Genomic DNA, 18,528 nt, shown 5'->3' on the forward strand with positions numbered 1-18,528 from the left:
GATATCCTTTGTTTTTTACTGAAAAAAAAATGAGATAGAAAATTTTAAGATTAAACATTATTCAAAATTGAAATTTGAAAAAGTATAAGTCAATCAAAGTATCAATTAATCTTAAGAAATTGAAAACTATTGATTCTTTTTTTTTGTTTCGGATGAAATAGAATTTATATGAAAATATGTACAATTATGCATTTATGTTTAGACTTTCCACTACGCACAATCGATAAAACTTGTAACAGAAATGAGAGTCAATAAGTACTTGTAAATTTCAAGGGTCTTAACTATACATTTGTATATTCCTTCTTAATGTTATACATGGTTCCATCGGAATAAAAGTTATAAAATTTTGGTTTCACTGGAATTCCATGAGTGCACCTTTTCCGCCTTTCAGACACGTTCATCAACATTTCAATAAAACACTGAAAATAAAGAGTCTGACATACTGTCAATTTACAACCTTAGAATAAAAGAAAATGTGATAATTGGGATCCTCCAATTTAAGAAGCTGAAGTTGTTCTTCAGTTTGTGAAAGTTCAAACTGATCCTCCAGATAGTCGTCTGCATACACAAGCGTCTGCCTGAGAGCGGAGAGCGCCAGAATATCGACTGGGATTTGCAGTTGGGTTTCTTTCTCATAATTCTTAACGGGGAATACATGAGAGCGAGGAAGTCCTATGACCTCTGCAGCTTTATTAACAGCTTGCTTGCAAGCTTCACTGTTGAATATTCTGCGAACATCATCATCCACAAGAGGACAGATTTTATCTAGCTTCGTCAAGTAAACTGTTTGCGGAATACCTATAATGAAACATCTACATTTAATAGTTAATCCATTTTGTTACTGAGGATTATTTTTGTTCGAGAGCAATGTATCAGCTAGTATCAGCTATCTGTGTCTAACACATAATAAGAACCCCGATTAGCGTATTTCTATCATAAAATTTGAAATTTTGTCACATTTTAATATTTATCGTACATGATAAGCAAAATCATAAACTTAAGGAACCTTGTTCATGTGGTGAATGCTACATACAGTTTTATTTTTTGGATTTTTTAAAAAAAAAAACTGATGCATTGTTTTACTGAATTCACATGTTAACTGACACACACTGTATTTTACAGCACATGCTTATAAACATATACATGTATCGATGGAATGCCAAATAAACGTACACTCTTAGCTACATGTATCTTCAATTTTCTATATCCATCTTTCAAAGAATTTTACTTCTCACTAAACATGCTAGATGAAACTAAGATTTAATGAAACTATTATACTTATCTTATTTCATATAAAGATATGTATAGTTAAATTGAAGGAAGGTAAGAATACTAGGAAGTGTTATCATTTCACCTATCTTTTGATAAACAGAGATGCCGTAAAAATAATTTAGTGCAATTTCTGTTTATTTGCAATCTGTTCGTGTCCAAATGAATGAAAAAAAAATATATTTTTCTAATATGAATGTTAAAAAAATTATATATATATTAAAAGTGCATTTTTTTCCTTGCCCAAATTTTAAGATTTATACCAAGAAGTTTTGTTAAGCGTCAATCTAAACTTGCTATTCACAGTCAAATTCTTACCCCTTTCAATCATAAGAGAATGAAATTCTGCAAGTTTTTGCGAAGTTGATCCTTGAAGAACATCAATTGAACTTGAATCCATAACAAAGGCTACACAATGTATTTTATCTTTAAAGGTAGGTTTGATCTTAAAACCAGGATCCTTTTCTGTAGCATGTGCCGCCGGATTGAACTAAAGTTAAAGTGTAAACAAAGATGCATTTTACTTTATTATTAGTAGTTTTTTTTTTTTTTCAAAAGCACTTGAAGCGAAACTTTTTTTTTTTGAATCCATATCTTAACAATGGTTCTCAGTAACAGGAACTAAACTCAACAAATTTTCTATAATGAATTAATGAAGCTTACGAGATGTATTTTGAAATTCTTATCAAAACAGATTTGCGTTTGCATAACATCCATATTCTTGTTTTCTATTGCATAATATCACATGAGGTTCCTCAATTTAACTAAACTAGAATATATGGAATACCTGTACATGTATAATCTGCATTTAATGTATCTGTATGTAATGTATACCTTGTGTTGATCGGGGAGATGTCCATCTAATAAGGACGCCATATCCTGGTGTTTGATGCACATATCTTCCTCAATTCCACGTGTATCACAAAGGCGGAAGTTTAAATACCCACCAGTTTCCGGGTTTCGAATTCGATATTTTCGAAACTAATCATGAAATTAATGTATAGAATTTCGTTAAGATTATATAGTGAATTTCAAATGTCAGTTTTTATATGCAAGTCAATATTTCTGCCTATTCTCATGTAAATGATGAATGAAATCTTAAGCTATACAATCTTTTCAAGACTATTTTAGCTTTAAAAAAAATAGAGGAACGTTGTCCAAAAATGTTTTTCAACGCTTCATATGTAAAAGAATGAAGTTTGGAAAGGTGTTTATCGAATGATTTAATCTGTTTCTCTAAATTTAGTTTCACAATAAAAATCAGTTTCAAACACAAGCACTAGTTTATGACAACAACCATGAAAAACTCTCAAGAACGAAACACTACTTACAACTGTAGTAAGACTATGTTGTGAGTTCCCGGCGCATGCTCGAGCTGTTACTTCACCACGGAATATTGAGTTTACAGTGTTGAAAAAACTGGATTTTCCTGCTCCAATCTGTCCCACTAATAAGATGTTCACTTCAGATAAACCCGAGTCATCCAGCGGCTTATAATTGGAAACCGAGTCCTTTAATTTTCGAAAAGTCTACGGAAAAGTATAAAAGTTATTAAAATAACATGCAGAAAATCTAAACCAGTTTTCTTTCATTCTATATGTATACAATTTGCCTATCATTTGTTTTTATATTGATTTCTCCTTTTTAGCCTTCATAGTAATATACTTAGGGTTTTCCATGAGTTGTTTTACTGTGGCGGTCCCCACAGAGTAAAACTTTCCCCGATACATTCAGTAATGGTTCAAAAAGTTGACCACCATTAAATGTAGTAATGGTTTTAAAAGTGTACCACCATAAGATCGGCAACGATAAGAAAATCAGGAACATAAATTCCCTCTAAGCGATACTTTTTAAATCAGACTGTATGTGATATAGTATGCTCATAATTTTATATTGAAAACCTTCTAATTGTTTAAATATCTATTAATTCACTTTTTTTATATGCATATCATATCATTTGTGTATCAAACTAGTAATACAAATCAAAGTACTGAAAGTACTCATGGGAGTTGAACACTGTAAATTCAGTTAGAAGAGATATCACTGGGAGTCGGAGTCTATTGACTGAATGCGTTAATAAAATTTTAGATACAAATCAACTGTTGCATATAGTGCTACAACCTTAACTTGAGGAATAGTTTCGAAAGAATTAGAATAACCAACAGACCATAGGGTCACAACACTTATCTGAGTAACTTTAGCCCTGCTATTGTTTTTCAGATTTTCAAAAGATTTTCTCCTCTATATTACCGTAAAAAATGTCACCCCATATTAATACCCAGACATAACTGGTAGGGGATCAAGAAAGTTTAATGCACATAAGATGGAGATGCTCTAAAATCAATTTGATTGACAAAATCTTGCGGTAATCCTACATAAGATTTTTTCCCCGCAGCTAGGTTAAGGATGCCCATGAAATATACGCCTTAATATATTCAGAGAAAATCAATACAATTTTAATATTTACTTTAACAGCATTATTATTCATGAATGTGAATTGTGGTCTTTGCACTTGTATATATCTGGTCTCTGCTGAGTTCGGCCCAAGCGACATTGATTGCATCAACTGTTTGTCACGTGACATGTTACGTGTAAAATTAGAATATATGTGTACTACTTCAAAGATTGTAAAAGTTCAACGATATACGGGTATCTTTCCGCTATAAAATTTATTCTGTTTGGTTTGAGATAAATTCCTTAACATGAAAAGTGCTGGGAGCAACTTCCTCATGCTCGGGAATTGTGAAAGATTAACTGTCTTTCTATAAACTCCAACCATAGATGTAAAACGCATTGGAATAATGTTGCTGTACATTACGGAATATATAAACAATGCACAACCAGCTCCAAGCACTTTTCAGAATAGTAGGAATAATAGCTACAAGTGTTTAAAAATTCAGAATTTATAGTGAAGCGGATATCGTTGAACTTTTGATATTTTCGAGGGACTGGACCCCTCATTCTAGCACGTTACTTTACAAATAAGCTCCTTACAGCTATATATAAAGTCTATATATTACCAATTTAGTTTGACAATTAAATGTTTCATATTTATTTTAATTTTTAAAAACTACGATAATAGCTTGATCGACCCCTCAAGTACAGAGAAACTGCGTGTCAAGCTAAAAAATGACGTCTTCTCAGTAAGTACAGCGAGATCAAGCTTCCTTTCATTTTACATACGACAAGTGCTATTTTGGCAAGATAAGTTGTACATTCATTTTTCTTTATAATATTTTTGAGAAACGAAAGTATGTGAGTGTGTTTCAAAAAGAACATATAGTATTTATTCATCAAGATTCATTTGTATTATTTTAACGTGACGTCATAATAGCTTTCCCAAACCTCTGCATAAGCTGCGCCCGTAAATAAAAATTAATCCCAGTTGTAGCCAATTCTTACCCAGGATCTATAGTTTGTTAAAAAAAAAATGAATCCACATAACTTAGTAATGTTTGCATACTAATGATTTCTATTGTGGTTCTTTGGAAGATTTTAATTTCTTTTTTTCTAAAATAGTCTCATGTAAAATTTTAGTACACTGTTGTGGCCCCACCCTACCCCTAGGGGCCTTGAATTGTATACTTTACAATCTACATTATGTCAGAATGCTTGAACATAAGTTTCATTTACTTTAGTCCAGTTATATCTTAATAGGAAGATTTTGAAGATTTTTTTCATATAAAGTCAAATGTAAAACTTTGATTCCCTTTTGTGACCTTTCTCTAACGCAAGGGGCCATGATTTGAAGAATTTAGAATCTACATTATATGTCTGGAAACATTCACCCACATTTCAAATTTTCTGGTCCAGTACTGGTGGTTCTTTAGGGATTTTTTTTTTCTTTTACAGATTTGTTCCAAATTCATTTAAATGTAAAACATTGATCCCCCATTGTGTCCCCATCCCAACCCAACCAAATCACACCTGCTTGTAACCTTATGTTTTTCATTTTTTTTTTTCAAATAACGAAATGCCTGCAGCAGAGTTCATACCTATCCCTCTCATTACAAAAGATGTGCTCGCAAACTATATTCATAATAAGGTTTCATTCGAATAGTAATCATCGTAAAAAAAAAATGTTTACTTTCGTTTTTAATCAACAGCGGTGAAATAGCAAAAATAAATAAATAGATAAATAAAAATAAAATCTAAAAAAAAAATTAAGAGAGAGAGAGAAAGAGAGTGCAGTAGCGGATCCAAGTTACTTCTAATTTTTAATGAAAATGACAACAAGCACTCAATTTTTTTTTTTTTTTTAATTATAAAACGTAATTATTGAATTGAATTAAAACTTGATTTCGGTGGAAGAAAATAATTTGTGAAAATTTATTAAAAAAGAGCGAATTGTTTTCGTCAGTCCCTGAACTTTAGTCTTCAAAGAAATTTATAGAAAGTCATACGGCATCAAATCGGATGTTTAAGAGAAAACGAGGCGATTTATTATTTAATGGTAAATTAGTCTTATCAAAAACACTTTGAGAGCATTATGGCAAAGGACCTAGGTAATAAAATTTATAATATACAACAGGTATCATTTATACAAGCATGCTATCAATTTAATTTTAATGAATATTGAATTCTTCAAATAAGAAATAAAAGTCGTGCATTCCAATATGTTTTCAGTTTTTACTAAATGATAAAAATATCCTTTCCACTTATCCTTTGCTTTGTGCCGAAGTTGTAAATAAGAAATAATTCTAATTTAATTTAACTCATATTTAACTTTAATATCTTTTGAGAACGATCGCATGAACTTTCGGGAGTATAACTAGGCAAAACACTTGATTGTTCGTAGTTTTTCTACCTATTTACCACATACCTTGTTCAAACAGTTTTTATCAATAAATTAGACTATTTGGCCCCTGCTCTTTTTCTTTTGTACCCCGATTCCGTCAAAACAATCAGCTTTCCGCAACTAATATGCATTCGTGAAATCTCATGTTTACCACTGAAGCGAAACTATTGCGGTTAGTGCGAATGTGATTTATCAGCAATCATTATATATACTGTCGTACGACAATCACCCTTCCATTTTTTTTTTCTCTGGAACAGATGCGAACAAAAGTGTGAAATTTTTCTGAAAATGGGAAACTTTTACTAATTTCTAAAACTACATCAATCGAATGAAACAGTTTAAAATATGCACGTTCGCTTATTTTTTTTTTTTCCATAATGGAAATTGAAGCATAGAACCCGAAGTACATTATTTATATACAACAGGTGCAGGTATCAAAAAATAAAGTTGCTAAAATGGAATGATTTGCTAAAATGGAGAGGGATAAGATCAATTAATGCAAATGGCACTTTCATGTACTGATAAAAATGAAAATTAAAAAAAAAGCAAACAAAATAAAGTAGGTGACATATATTTACTTCTGTATCTATAACAACCGCAGGATTTTGAATAAAGTATTCCTTTCCGCCATAAGACTGTAGGTAACATATGAGTATAACTATCAGATATATTATCTGAATTGTTCCGTCAACAGTGGTAAAAAGTAAATTACCTACGCTTGCGCAGAATTCATCTAGTTCATATCCAATTCCGTGCTATATTCTTTCATTTTTCAATTCGTATCACCAAATAATTTAATTTTGGTTGTAACGCTGTATTTGATTGGATAAAAACTTTATTTTATATCGTATAAAATGGGTTGCCTACGTCACAATGACTTGCGTCAAGAACGTATCGATCCGCCTGACGTCACATTCAATTTTTGTACAAAATGAAGTCATTTTTAGGGACAATCACCTTTTTTTCTCTACACCAAATTAATGAAAATTAAATTACCGTATAAGGAATGAATTTAATAGCTACCCAATTTTTACGGTATAAACTGGGTTGGAACAGTTTACGCTCTTTTAAAAACAGCTTGGCGGTTTATAAAGCGTAAACTGCCCCAGCCCAGTTTATACCGTATAAAATGGGTAGCTTTTGAATTCATTACTTAAATAAATATTGTTAAATATATTCCAATATTGCTGTCTACAAAAATATGAATAACAGTGCTTTGTGAGCTTGTTTTTACTACGCCTCAGACAATGCGCCATAGTCAGATACATGTATTTCCCGCCACAACTTTTGTGCAGAGTCGTCGTTCGTTTCCTTCTCAGTGTGTAAGGTGACCCTGCGCTACAAATGAAGTCCTTTAAGAAATTCTCTACCTTTTTTCTTAATTTTGTATATATCAATATTAATGTGATCAAAGTCTAATATTCAAAGTAGGATAAATAAAATAACATATTAACATTTACTTACATATCAGTTATCAAATTTAGATTAGTTCGGAAAAGTTACATGGATTATTTTATGACGGATGTTTATAAAAGTTTCTATTGAATTAGGAGTATATTAGCCGACACAAAAGCCCCACTGACAGCCGCTGTATTACCAATACAAAGTACTGCGCATGAAAAGCGCGAAATGACCAAGGGAGATTGAACGTAGTTCAACACCCAAAAGGTTTTGCGAATTTCATCGCTGCGAATACCGCAAATATTTGTGCATCGTGTAAAGTTTTCGACACAGTAAAATTTAAAATGATGAAGAACCCTGACACTCTCACTATAAGAAGCCCGAGTCGTCAAAGATTCATAATTGAAAACAGTTCCTTCTATTTTCGAAAAGTCTATGTGAAGATTAGAGGGTATTTCATAAATAATCTGAGGAATATTTAGTTAGTCAGACCAGTTCTTTTACATATTATTTTAATTTCTCTTTGAATTTTTAAAATTGCTTTCTCCTTTTACCTTTTTCAGTGTTCAATTAATAATAATTTAAAAAAAAAATTAGGAAGTGATTCGATTTTAATAACAATAAACTTTGGTACACTGCACGCAGTATATGTTTCTCCATATTAGTATTCTTCAAACAATGTTGCCATCGTTATTAAAATACACTTTTGTTTATTTTCTGAAAGGCTATAACCCCTACCTATTAGTTTGGGGTTTTACAAGACTCAATGCAAAAAGTTTTAATTAGAGATCATTTCTCTGAAGGACAAATAATACAAAAAATGGATTCCTTGATTGGTTTTATTTTTGGACCTATTGTAGCTGCAAATGATGCGAATAATAATTTTCAAAAAGGGGCCTATATTACGAAATTGTCAACTTTCTATGATTTCAATAATCTACCTTATGCAACCGTCCTTAGTAATCCAACTTTTTGATGCTTTAAATTGCATTATATTGTAAAAATTTGAATGCAAAATCAATACCTATGGGGTTAAACTTATTCATTTTACTCATATAAACAGGAAGTTGTTATTTTCGATAATTTTGATAAAAGTTTGTTTGAGGCATTTTTGATTGAAGTCTCAGAACACTCGTCTGGACTGTAGGAGAGCCTAAATGGAGTTCCGGGATTGCTTGAGGTAGGCTGGTGAAAAGTCACTATGACTGTTAATTTCCAAACTATTAATAATAATAATAATAACACAAAACTGTAACCATTACATATTTAATAATTTAATGCTGACAAAGTTTTACCTGTTCGTCCCAGCAAGGAGACTCTCTCCATGTTTTATCAGATGGATTTTGACAAAGTGAACTTTTAGCGACCGTAACGTCTTAAAAAAAATAGAAATTAGTTCTTACTTCAAGCATATGTTCAAGGTATATAATGAGTGTCTTGAATTCGCTTATACTTCTCATATTCTTCTGTCATTTTTTTTTCTTTATTGCAGAAAATCCAGTATAAATTAAAAAAATATCAGGAAAAACATTAAATCATGCAAGAGATGGCTACATATATTAAAACTTTTTTTTTCAGAATATATATATTTATATATAGTGTTAAAAAAAGCTGGCACTATTGAGCTTTTTTTTTTTTCAATAAAGAATTTAATTAAATCAAACCTTTAACTTTGTACACCTCCAGATCAAAGACGCACATATGGCCGTTGTTTATTGCGTTCATGCTTTCATTTCCTCCATCATAGGCATGTCTGAAATCAGCTTTTCCATTTAGCTCATAAAAGTGTGTTCCTGCATATCTATCTACTATTGGTTCAACAGTTCCATAAAATGTAAGCAGATCTACAGTTGTATCGTCATAGCGGTAGTTCTGCATTTCTCGTTTCCTAAACGAGGACATTTTCTTTCTTTCATTTGCAAAACCTTTAGTTTCAGCTATATCCCGAAGATCCCCTGCACCAAAGGTTGGTCCAAACTCCCTAAATGCAAATGCAGCATGATAAGGTTTTATGACGGAATACTTTCTTGGTTTTGAAACACCATTAAAGTGTAGTGTGAATAGGAAGGCTCTTTTATCGGCAATACTTGTTGAAGAATTTCCTTCTTTCCAGTCTCCTGCTAGGAATCCTCCGTACACGCTATTTTCAGTATTGTAAAGGACTGTAACTGTAGGACCTTTGTAGTCACAGGACTGGTGAAACTTTGACGCCGAACAACCATCACGACTGATTTTATATAACAATTCAAAACTGCTACTTTTGCCAATGAATGTGGATAACAGTGTCCTGTCTTCTGCTGTTAGTAACTCCTTGGACCTTAACAAACGTTTGAAATTGGAGCAAATATTTTCAGTAAGAATTACTTAAAATTGCAAAAATTTGGTGAATTATCTTGTCATCATACCAAATTTATACTGTCAAACAATTATTATCCGTCACTTCTTTAATACTATATTCGACGATCGAAAGTAAATTTGCGACTATTAATTTGTTCGGTTGAGATAACATAATTCATGATTGACGTTTTCCATACCAGTTGTTAGACTATTATTTACATATAACGAATTGTCTACGAATTTTTCTGTTTGCCTAATAATGACAATGAGTACACGGCTAATATGAGCAGTTGACATGGGGTGCTTACTCCTTTATGACATCTTTGTTGTTTTAGAGATCCGCGTTTGCTCCGCTCCCGATTTGCATTGTTTTGACTGATTTTTGAGCTAAAATACTGTTCGTTATCTCAATATTCCATGAATAACAACTGATTATATGTTGGTGGTGAGAAGTATTCCTTAAAAACTTTCGAAAATTTTGCAAATATTTTAGCACGCAAATGAAGTTGAATAATTGTTACTTAGAATAATAATATATATTATTTTTATATTTATTGAAAAAACCCAAACCAACAAATGTTTGAAAGCAAAAATGCCCCCATTTTAACTTGTTTTTAACCGCTTGATGCACAAAGACAAACTGAAAGACATTCTTATTCAACTACAACAATATGACTGGTTTTATCATAAACGCAATGAAAGGCCCCAAACGTCAATATGCATGGGTAAACTGAAGTTGAATAACCATACTTAAAAGGATTCTAAAACTTCGTGAAAACCCTTTCAAAGATACATAGCGGGTCCCAGTAAATGTTATAGAAAGCTTTTTTTTTTTACTCCTCACGAAAAAATGTGAAAACAGTGAAGGAGAAACTTCAGGAGTACTGTACAACAATATATTTGAGAAAGAGTGTAAAATAGATGTGGATAGTTAAAAACTCCAAAGAACTTTCAGAAAACTTAAAATCAAAACTTTTACCCAACATCAAAAACATTAGAGCTTATGACTTTTCAACAATTTATACAAAAATTTCCAAGATTATATAAAAGTCAAGTTTTTTTTAACATCATAAACAGCTGCATTCTTTATATATAATATACATATATATATATATATATATATATATATATATATATATATATATATATATATATATATATATATATATATATATATATATATATATATATATATATATATATATATATACTAGACTTTGACCCGTGCGTGCACGGGTTGACATTGTTATGAATTCATCCATGTGCATATATCGGACATTTACAAAATAGATACATCGACACATTCATATATTGTAAGGTACTTTTGAAATAAACAATGAATGTGGATATAATTTTTTTTTTTTTTTGTTTTTTTGTTTTTTTGTTTTTTTTTTTTTTTTTTTTTTTTTTTTTTTTATTTTTGTTTTTTTTTTTTTTTTGTTTTTTGTTTTTTTTTTTGCAAAATTGTTGCGTAACGGCGTAGCGCAGAATGGGTTTGACTCCCATTTAGCTATAAATCAAGTCATGAGTTCGAATCACTCCGGAGCTTACATAAATTTCACCTTTCCAAACAGATTTAATAAAAGAAATTATGGATATTTATTGAAAATATGACAACAGCAAAGAGTTGAGTACTGCTGATACATATCAAGCAAAGTAATGAAAATGAAGAAATGTGTTTAGCTGGTACTTTTACACAATTAGTTATTAAACTAAAGGTGTAAAAAAATTTGTAACAATTTTAACACTGCAGGTCTCAACTTGTTCAAAATATGACCTCAACAATAAAAGAGTTATTAAGCACTGCTACTACATATACTTTATATATACAGAGGTAATAGACATGTATATAATCAGTAAAAGCAGAAACGAAAATGGAAAAATGTGCTATACTGGTATTTCTACACAATTTAGCAGATGTGAAGCAGAACAGATTATCTTGCAAATAACCTCCCCCCCCCCAAAAAAAAAAAACAAAAAAAAAAACAACATACTGGTTGTTCAAGAGATCATAATAAAAATTAATAATATCAGGTGTATTTTTTCTTGTGGCGATTTAATAAACATAAGTTTGTTTGCTACGATTAAATATAATTCATTTCATCATTGAATAAATATTTTTACGATCTTATTTTGTCCCACCTCATAGTTTTGAGAATTACTATGCATGGATTAAATTTTACGAACAATGGATATTTTAGCAGCATTGATAGAATGAACTGTACGGGCCGCAAGGGCTGACTTCAGACTACCTATCAAGCGTAGTTACCACGACAACCTTTAAATATTTAGAAGAACAGGCTGTCTCTTCTATATACATATTTCACCCACTTTTTTTCAAAGTTAAAGAAATTTTTGGAGGTGAAGTTATAAATCTCAGCAGTGAAGGTAATAGTAAACATGGCAAACAAATTCAAGTTGCAATCATTTAGACACATTTCAAATTGAAAATATCGGTTATATTGACGTTATTTAATTATTTCGATTTACTTCAAAGTTGAGAAATGAAAATAATGTTATTGTAATTTCTGGCGGAAAAAGAATGCATACTTCATTAAGATGTGATTCTAGCTGGAGTTGTAACACCCCCCTTTCCCCTCAAAAAAGCATAAAAGAAAGGAAGGATAAAATAAAATCGGGTGCATGGTTACATTAATATTACTCCTACGATCATGAGCTTTTTGCCTCCGTTGAGATGACCAGAGACGTAAATAACTTATAATAAATGCGTCTCCTTACCCAAGTGGCCACAATATCACATTTGCATGGATAAACTAAGAAACATTAATACTAATACGTGTAAATTTTCATTGGAAATTTGCTATATATTTTGTTCATATATATTTATGATTTCTTATTAGAGAAAATTATAAAATAACAAATATATAGCTACTTAGTTCAAATTACTTTTGTCTTCTCTGATTTGAACACCGTGATTTAGCGTGAATGTAATACGCACGCGCAAGATTGTAAAATCCAAAAAATCCAGATGATTTCCGGAATTTTTTGAGGAATTTTCGTTGATTATTAATTAGCGAAGCTTAATTGAGAAAAAAGAAAAACAAATTGGTAATCTTCAAGTACCAATGATGTTTAAAATATATAAAACAAACGACAGTACTCTTCCGATTTATCGGTATTAAAGGTAAAAAATTCGAGTCTATTATTTTAATATAGTAGTATATATATATATATATATATATATATATATATATATATATATATATATATATATATATATATATATATATATATATATATATATATATATATAAAGAACAAGTAGCAGAAGTACTCTGAAGTTAATAATAAAAACACGTTTGAGTTTCTGGATGACAGTATCTACATGTATGTGGTTTTTGGAGAAAAGGTCGTCCAAAAATATTTCGGCATTCCCAGGGGAACTAATTGCGTCCCTTTATTAAACTACCTATTTTTGTACTCATATCAAGCAAAACGTCTTGAAATTCTTATACATGAAAAGATACCAGAAAGATATTTTTATTCAATTTTTAAAGGCAATTAATAACATGTGACTTTTATCGCCGCTCACAAAAATGTATATACAGTAAGAAAAACACATACTGCTTTTCTTCTCCCGAGCGACTGACTAAAATGGCCAGACTCTACACGTTTTTTAGTCTCTGGGATTTTTTTTTCTCCTTAAATTTATTTCGGAATTTATGAGGATAAAGAAATGTGTTCTTCTTAGGATGGCATGGAAAAGACAAATTTATGTTCAACATCTTAGAAGTCACTTACCTTTCCATCATTAAATGAGGATATTATCAAAATCCAAACTGTTCATTTTACAGATGTTAAAACCGCACACTCGTTAAAGTATAACCACGGACACTAAACCCTCCTAAATTCCTGAATGGTTATCGGATAAGGATTTTTTTTTCCCTTCAGCTTATTTTCCCGACGACCTGAATGAAAAATACGTCCATTATTCAAAAGCATATTTGAATTTTTCACCTTGAGAAACATTTGAAATTAATAGCACCGTACTATACTGATAACATTTAGAAAGCGATTTAACACAATAAAAGTTAAAGGGACAAAGTGGTATCTTATCTTTTACGTTCATTTACTGTACAATGAAACAAGGACAACAAGACTTTTTTTTATCAACCCGACCAAATGAGTATTTTCTTTACAAATCTCCATGCATGGGCTATCGCGGAATGTATGAAGTGATACATATATAATATATCTTGTCAAATAAAAAAAAATATTCATCAGAATTTAGAAAACGAGTAAACAAATTGTTGTGTTTCTTTTTCTATCTAATCCTATATACATCTGGAAATTTTTTGTTATACATGTATTTCAAGTTAATGTAATAGAATTATCCAGATAGTTTTTTATAATGGTTATGACTTACGTGATATGCAGCAAAAATAGATACATACTGATAACATTACCAGGTTAGTTACACCGATTGAACTGATCTAAATAAAAAAAATGTCAGAAAAGAAAACAAGAATTGGTTGCACCTTTGTTTTTTGTTTTTTTTTTTCTGGTCTACTACAAGCTGATTTAAAACATTTAAAACATTTCCAGAGATCCAAAATAAGAATTGAAACGATATGATAAATGGATTTACCTACAACAGATAGGTCTGGACTATTTTTATTACAACATTTTTTTTTATTTTTGTCTTATTCTCCTTTTATCATTTCCTTCTTTTACAGAGTAAAATGTGAAAATAACGAACAGTGATAAATCCCATAAACCAAGAAATAAAAATGAATCGTGAACAGCGCATAAACAAGGACCTCTTGAGTTGGGTTAAGTTGCTAAGGAGGAGTAAGTGTCCTCCGTTGACAGTGCGCACCCGTCGTGAGCCCTATATATTGTCTGGTATAGAAAGTACTCTCCTTAGACGAATTTAGTATCAAAACAATGACATTATAAATTGTTTAAACATGACAGGCAAATTACGACCCTAGGTGACGCTGGGTGTATTTACAAACAAAGTCATAACAAACTTAGAATTTGCAAAAACTCTTCCTTTACATAGGTTGTTTAAATCCTTGTTACATAAACTTATTGGCAGTAGTTTGCCTTTGTTTAAAAATTGGTTCAAAAGACAATATGGTTTATTTAGCTGTATTTCGTGCAACCCCTTTCAGAATAGACATTTTCTCATACCCTTTCAGACATTTTCTTATATTGAGATAAATTAAAAGGACATTCATTTTATACAGATACTTGTATTTCAGATAGCATGACAAGAATGCTCTTAGTCTGTTTAACAACTTGTTTTCCTTGAAATTAAGTAGATGCAAACGAAAGCGAAAACTTTTACAGCCTAGGAATGTTTATGGCAACTACTCAATACAAATTATTATTCTGAGTGAGAATTATTCAATTTCATTTGCGTGCTAAAATATTTGCAAATTTATCGAAAGTTTTTCAGGAATATGCATATTAGCAGACCTATTTTTGTATTCATATGAAGCAGAACTTATTCAAAACATCTTCATGAGAAAACACTTGCTGTGGTCTTCAACTCGACATTTCGTTATATCGACGACGTATTATTGATTAGCAATAGCTATTTTCATTCATATGTCGACTCGATATTTCCCAATGAGCTTAAAATAAAAGAAATAAAAGATTCTGAAACATCGGTTTCATATTTAGATATTTTACTAGAAAAGGACGATAATGGTTACCTAACAAGAAAGTTTTATGATAAACGTGATGACTTAACTAAAAACCGCTAAATTTTACTCAATTTACACATTTCCCGAGCACAAGGACGTTGCTCTCAGCACTTTTCATGTTAAGAAATTTGTCTCAAACAAAACAGAGTAAATTATATAGCGAAAAGATACCCGTATATCGCTGAACTTTTACGATATTTGTAGTCGTGCATATATGTTCCAATTTCAAACCTGTCACGTGACAAGCACCTGATGTAAGCGATGTCGCTTTGGCCGAACTCAGCAGAGACCCGATATATACAGTGGTTCTTGAGAAAAAGATTTTTAAAGATTTTTCCTATATATTTCAATGTAAAACTTGGATTCCCTATTGTGGCCCGACGTACCCTACACCCAGGGGTCATGATTTGAAAATTTAGAATCTACACTACCCCAGGATGCTTCCACGTAAATTTCAGTTTTCCTGGCCCAGTGGTTTTTCATCAGAAGATTTTTTAATGACCCCACTCTATTTTTGTCTTTTCTTGATTATCTCCCCCTTCTAAGGGGGCCTGGTCCTTTATTTTAACAATTTAAAATCCCCTTGACCAAAGGATGCTTTGTACTAAGTTTGGTTAAAATTGGCCCAGTGTTTCTTGAGAAGTTGAAAATGTAAAAAGTTTACAGATGTACGGACAGCTACAAATGTAGACGGACGGACGGACAGACGAAAGGACGGAATTACGACGGACAATGTGTGATCAGAAAAGCTCACTTGAGCTTTCAGCTCAGGTGAGCTAATATGTTAAAATTGTATTTATTTTCTCTGCGTATTTTAAGGCGTATATTTCATGGGCGTCCTTAACCTATCTGCGAAGATAAAAAAAAAAAAATGTTTTATAGTCATAGAACATCCCAATATTGAACAGATGTGGCAGACTCTGCAGAGTTTTTTTTTTTTTTTTTTTTAATTTCGAGTTCACTTTGTTATATCGAAACGACATGGGTTGAACTCACCAACTAAATCAGACATTTCAGAAACATCCTACTTGCTGGAGGCAACTTGTGCTGCCTTTTGTGTCTAATCACTGCTTCTTTTGAAGAATATAATCTGTCTCAAATATTACAGGCATATTTTAATTTATCTTTATCTACATTTATGAACCAAAACGTGTCTTCTTAAGTGCTTGGATAGTTTATAGCTTTTGTCGAAAAGAAACAAAAGAGCATAATAAAATGTGTATCGTACAATAAAAGAACCACATTGTCTTGTGATTAGAACCTTCCTTATGTTTATATTTAGTGTAGAAAAAAAATCCAAACACACAAACGTTTGTTAACAGAGATATCTACATTTTAAGAGCCATTCTCTTAAATGACTTAAATTTTTATATAAGAGGTTTGGCCCGCATTGTCTCAGAATTTTTCCAAACTCTCTATGATGAAAGTCCTTAATACCCTTAATTAAAATCGGACAAAAAATGGTTGCTATGTGGCATGGTTACCATACAGTTTGAAAAATGGTATTTTTAAACATCTAAAGAGTCCCGAAGTTAATGTTTGCAGTAGTCTTTTTGAAAAGCTCATTTCTATAGAATTGGTGATCAACTTTTATGGCATTGGTGTGGTCATTTCAAATTTCAAATAATTCAAATTACATTCTCTGAATACAGTTTCAATAGAAATAAGCAAAAACAATGCATAAAAAGCTGAAAAATATTTTGTTTTCTTGGATATGTACCCTTTTATGGAGATTCCTAAAACTTTTATTATTGATATGTATGAATAACTAACCTGATTTTCAATTTATGACTACAACACAGTCTTTAACTGGATGCAAACTTTATCAATATATGGTTTTCAAATTTAGTTCTATCAGATAAGTATTAATCAAGGTGAGTCAAATAATATATGTCTTGATTAAAAGGCAACTAAATTCTTTAAATCAGCAAAAAAATATCAATATGGTACGTTGTTTCCATGGTTACACTGCAAAGTAGGAATTAATCCCAATTATTCTTATTATATCTGTGTTACAAGGTCCTAACGACGTATATTTGCCAGTATTGAATTTCCATGTTTTTCCACAAGATAATAGCATTAAGCAAAATTTATCAACAAATTTTGTATGGCTACATTGTGTTACCATGTCAACCATGGAAGTTATTTTTAGAATAATATTGCCAATACCTAATTTATTAAGTTCAGATATTTTTATTGTTTTTCTTTAGTTGTTGATTGAGTTTGATCATGTAAGACCTATAATTAGTGAATATTGCGGTTTTCAGCATTTGATGTCCAAATGTACCCATGGTTACCACTTACTGTAGATTGGCAGATAATCACTATGGATTTAAATTCACTATGTTTGCGATTCACAGTTTTTCTGCGAAATTAAATCCATCGTGAATGCTATCATTAGTTTTTAAAAACTTTTCAATGCTTATACGATATTTGAATTAATTTATCGCAGCGTGAAATTAAAACCATCGCGATTGGTTGGAATTAAATCGACTTACAATACTTGGAGATATATTCTAAATAGTTTCTTTATAATATAAGTGGCAACAAGGTGTCATGTTTTTGTGAGAATGGTTAGTTTGTTTTTGTTATCTTTATTAAGGCTCAATAAAGATTCAAATTAGCTTAGAATCTCAAATTTGCAAACTTTTCCAGCTGTCACCATGGCAACAAAGACACATAGCAACCATGCTGTATTTGATATATGTTTCTGTTGTCCAGTTGTAATAATGCATAAAGATTCATCAAAATCGGTGAGCATGCGCGGCAAAGAAGTTTAAGTGGTTACAAAAAATAGCTCTTAACTTGTTATGTCTAAATATATGGGGTTTTTTTACCGCTTGGTGCATATAGACGGCCAGACAGAAAGACATATTCTTTTTATATTTTCCTCCATAATATACTGACTAGTTCTTTTACTAACATGCAGAAAACATTTAACTTAAAAGCAGTGCCTGGGTTTGAAACGTAATGTATATGCACAACTGCAATAAGTGCTCACAGAGAATGACTTGAAGGACAAATTGTCTTCTATAGTAATAATAAAAT

The 18,528-nt window shown here is 31.1% G+C and overlaps 1 protein-coding gene across 1 annotated transcript; it reads right to left on the reverse strand.

Annotated features, from left to right (window-relative positions):
• Positions 1–329: 329 nt before the first annotated feature.
• On the reverse strand, positions 330–16,492 carry LOC133195036 (uncharacterized). Its single transcript, XM_061330922.1, has 7 exons — positions 16,477–16,492; positions 9,133–9,831; positions 8,764–8,843; positions 2,601–2,798; positions 2,104–2,250; positions 1,588–1,759; positions 330–798 (listed from the first exon to the last, which is right to left on the reverse strand). The coding sequence occupies exons 1-7, from the start codon at positions 16,490–16,492 to the stop codon at positions 446–448; spliced, it is 1,665 nt and encodes a 554-aa protein (XP_061186906.1). The 3' UTR covers positions 330–445.
• Between the last annotated feature and the right edge of the window lie 2,036 nt (positions 16,493–18,528).

This window comes from Saccostrea echinata, unplaced genomic scaffold (genome assembly GCF_033153115.1).
Source record: "Saccostrea echinata isolate AGI-Se365-2 ecotype Australia unplaced genomic scaffold, CSIRO_AGI_Sech_v1 ptg000029l, whole genome shotgun sequence".
NCBI classification, from domain to species: Eukaryota; Metazoa; Mollusca; class Bivalvia; order Ostreida; family Ostreidae; genus Saccostrea; species Saccostrea echinata.

Excerpts from the sequence above, each read along its gene's own strand:
- LOC133195036 (XM_061330922.1), bottom strand. Across the intron at positions 2,799-8,763 it reads CTCCTTGCTGGGACGAACAG|ACTTTTCGAAAATTAAAGGA; the intron begins GTAAAACTTTGT and ends ACTTTTCCGTAG. Across the intron at positions 2,251-2,600 it reads AACATAGTCTTACTACAGTT|TTTCGAAAATATCGAATTCG; the intron begins GTAAGTAGTGTT and ends TTTCATGATTAG.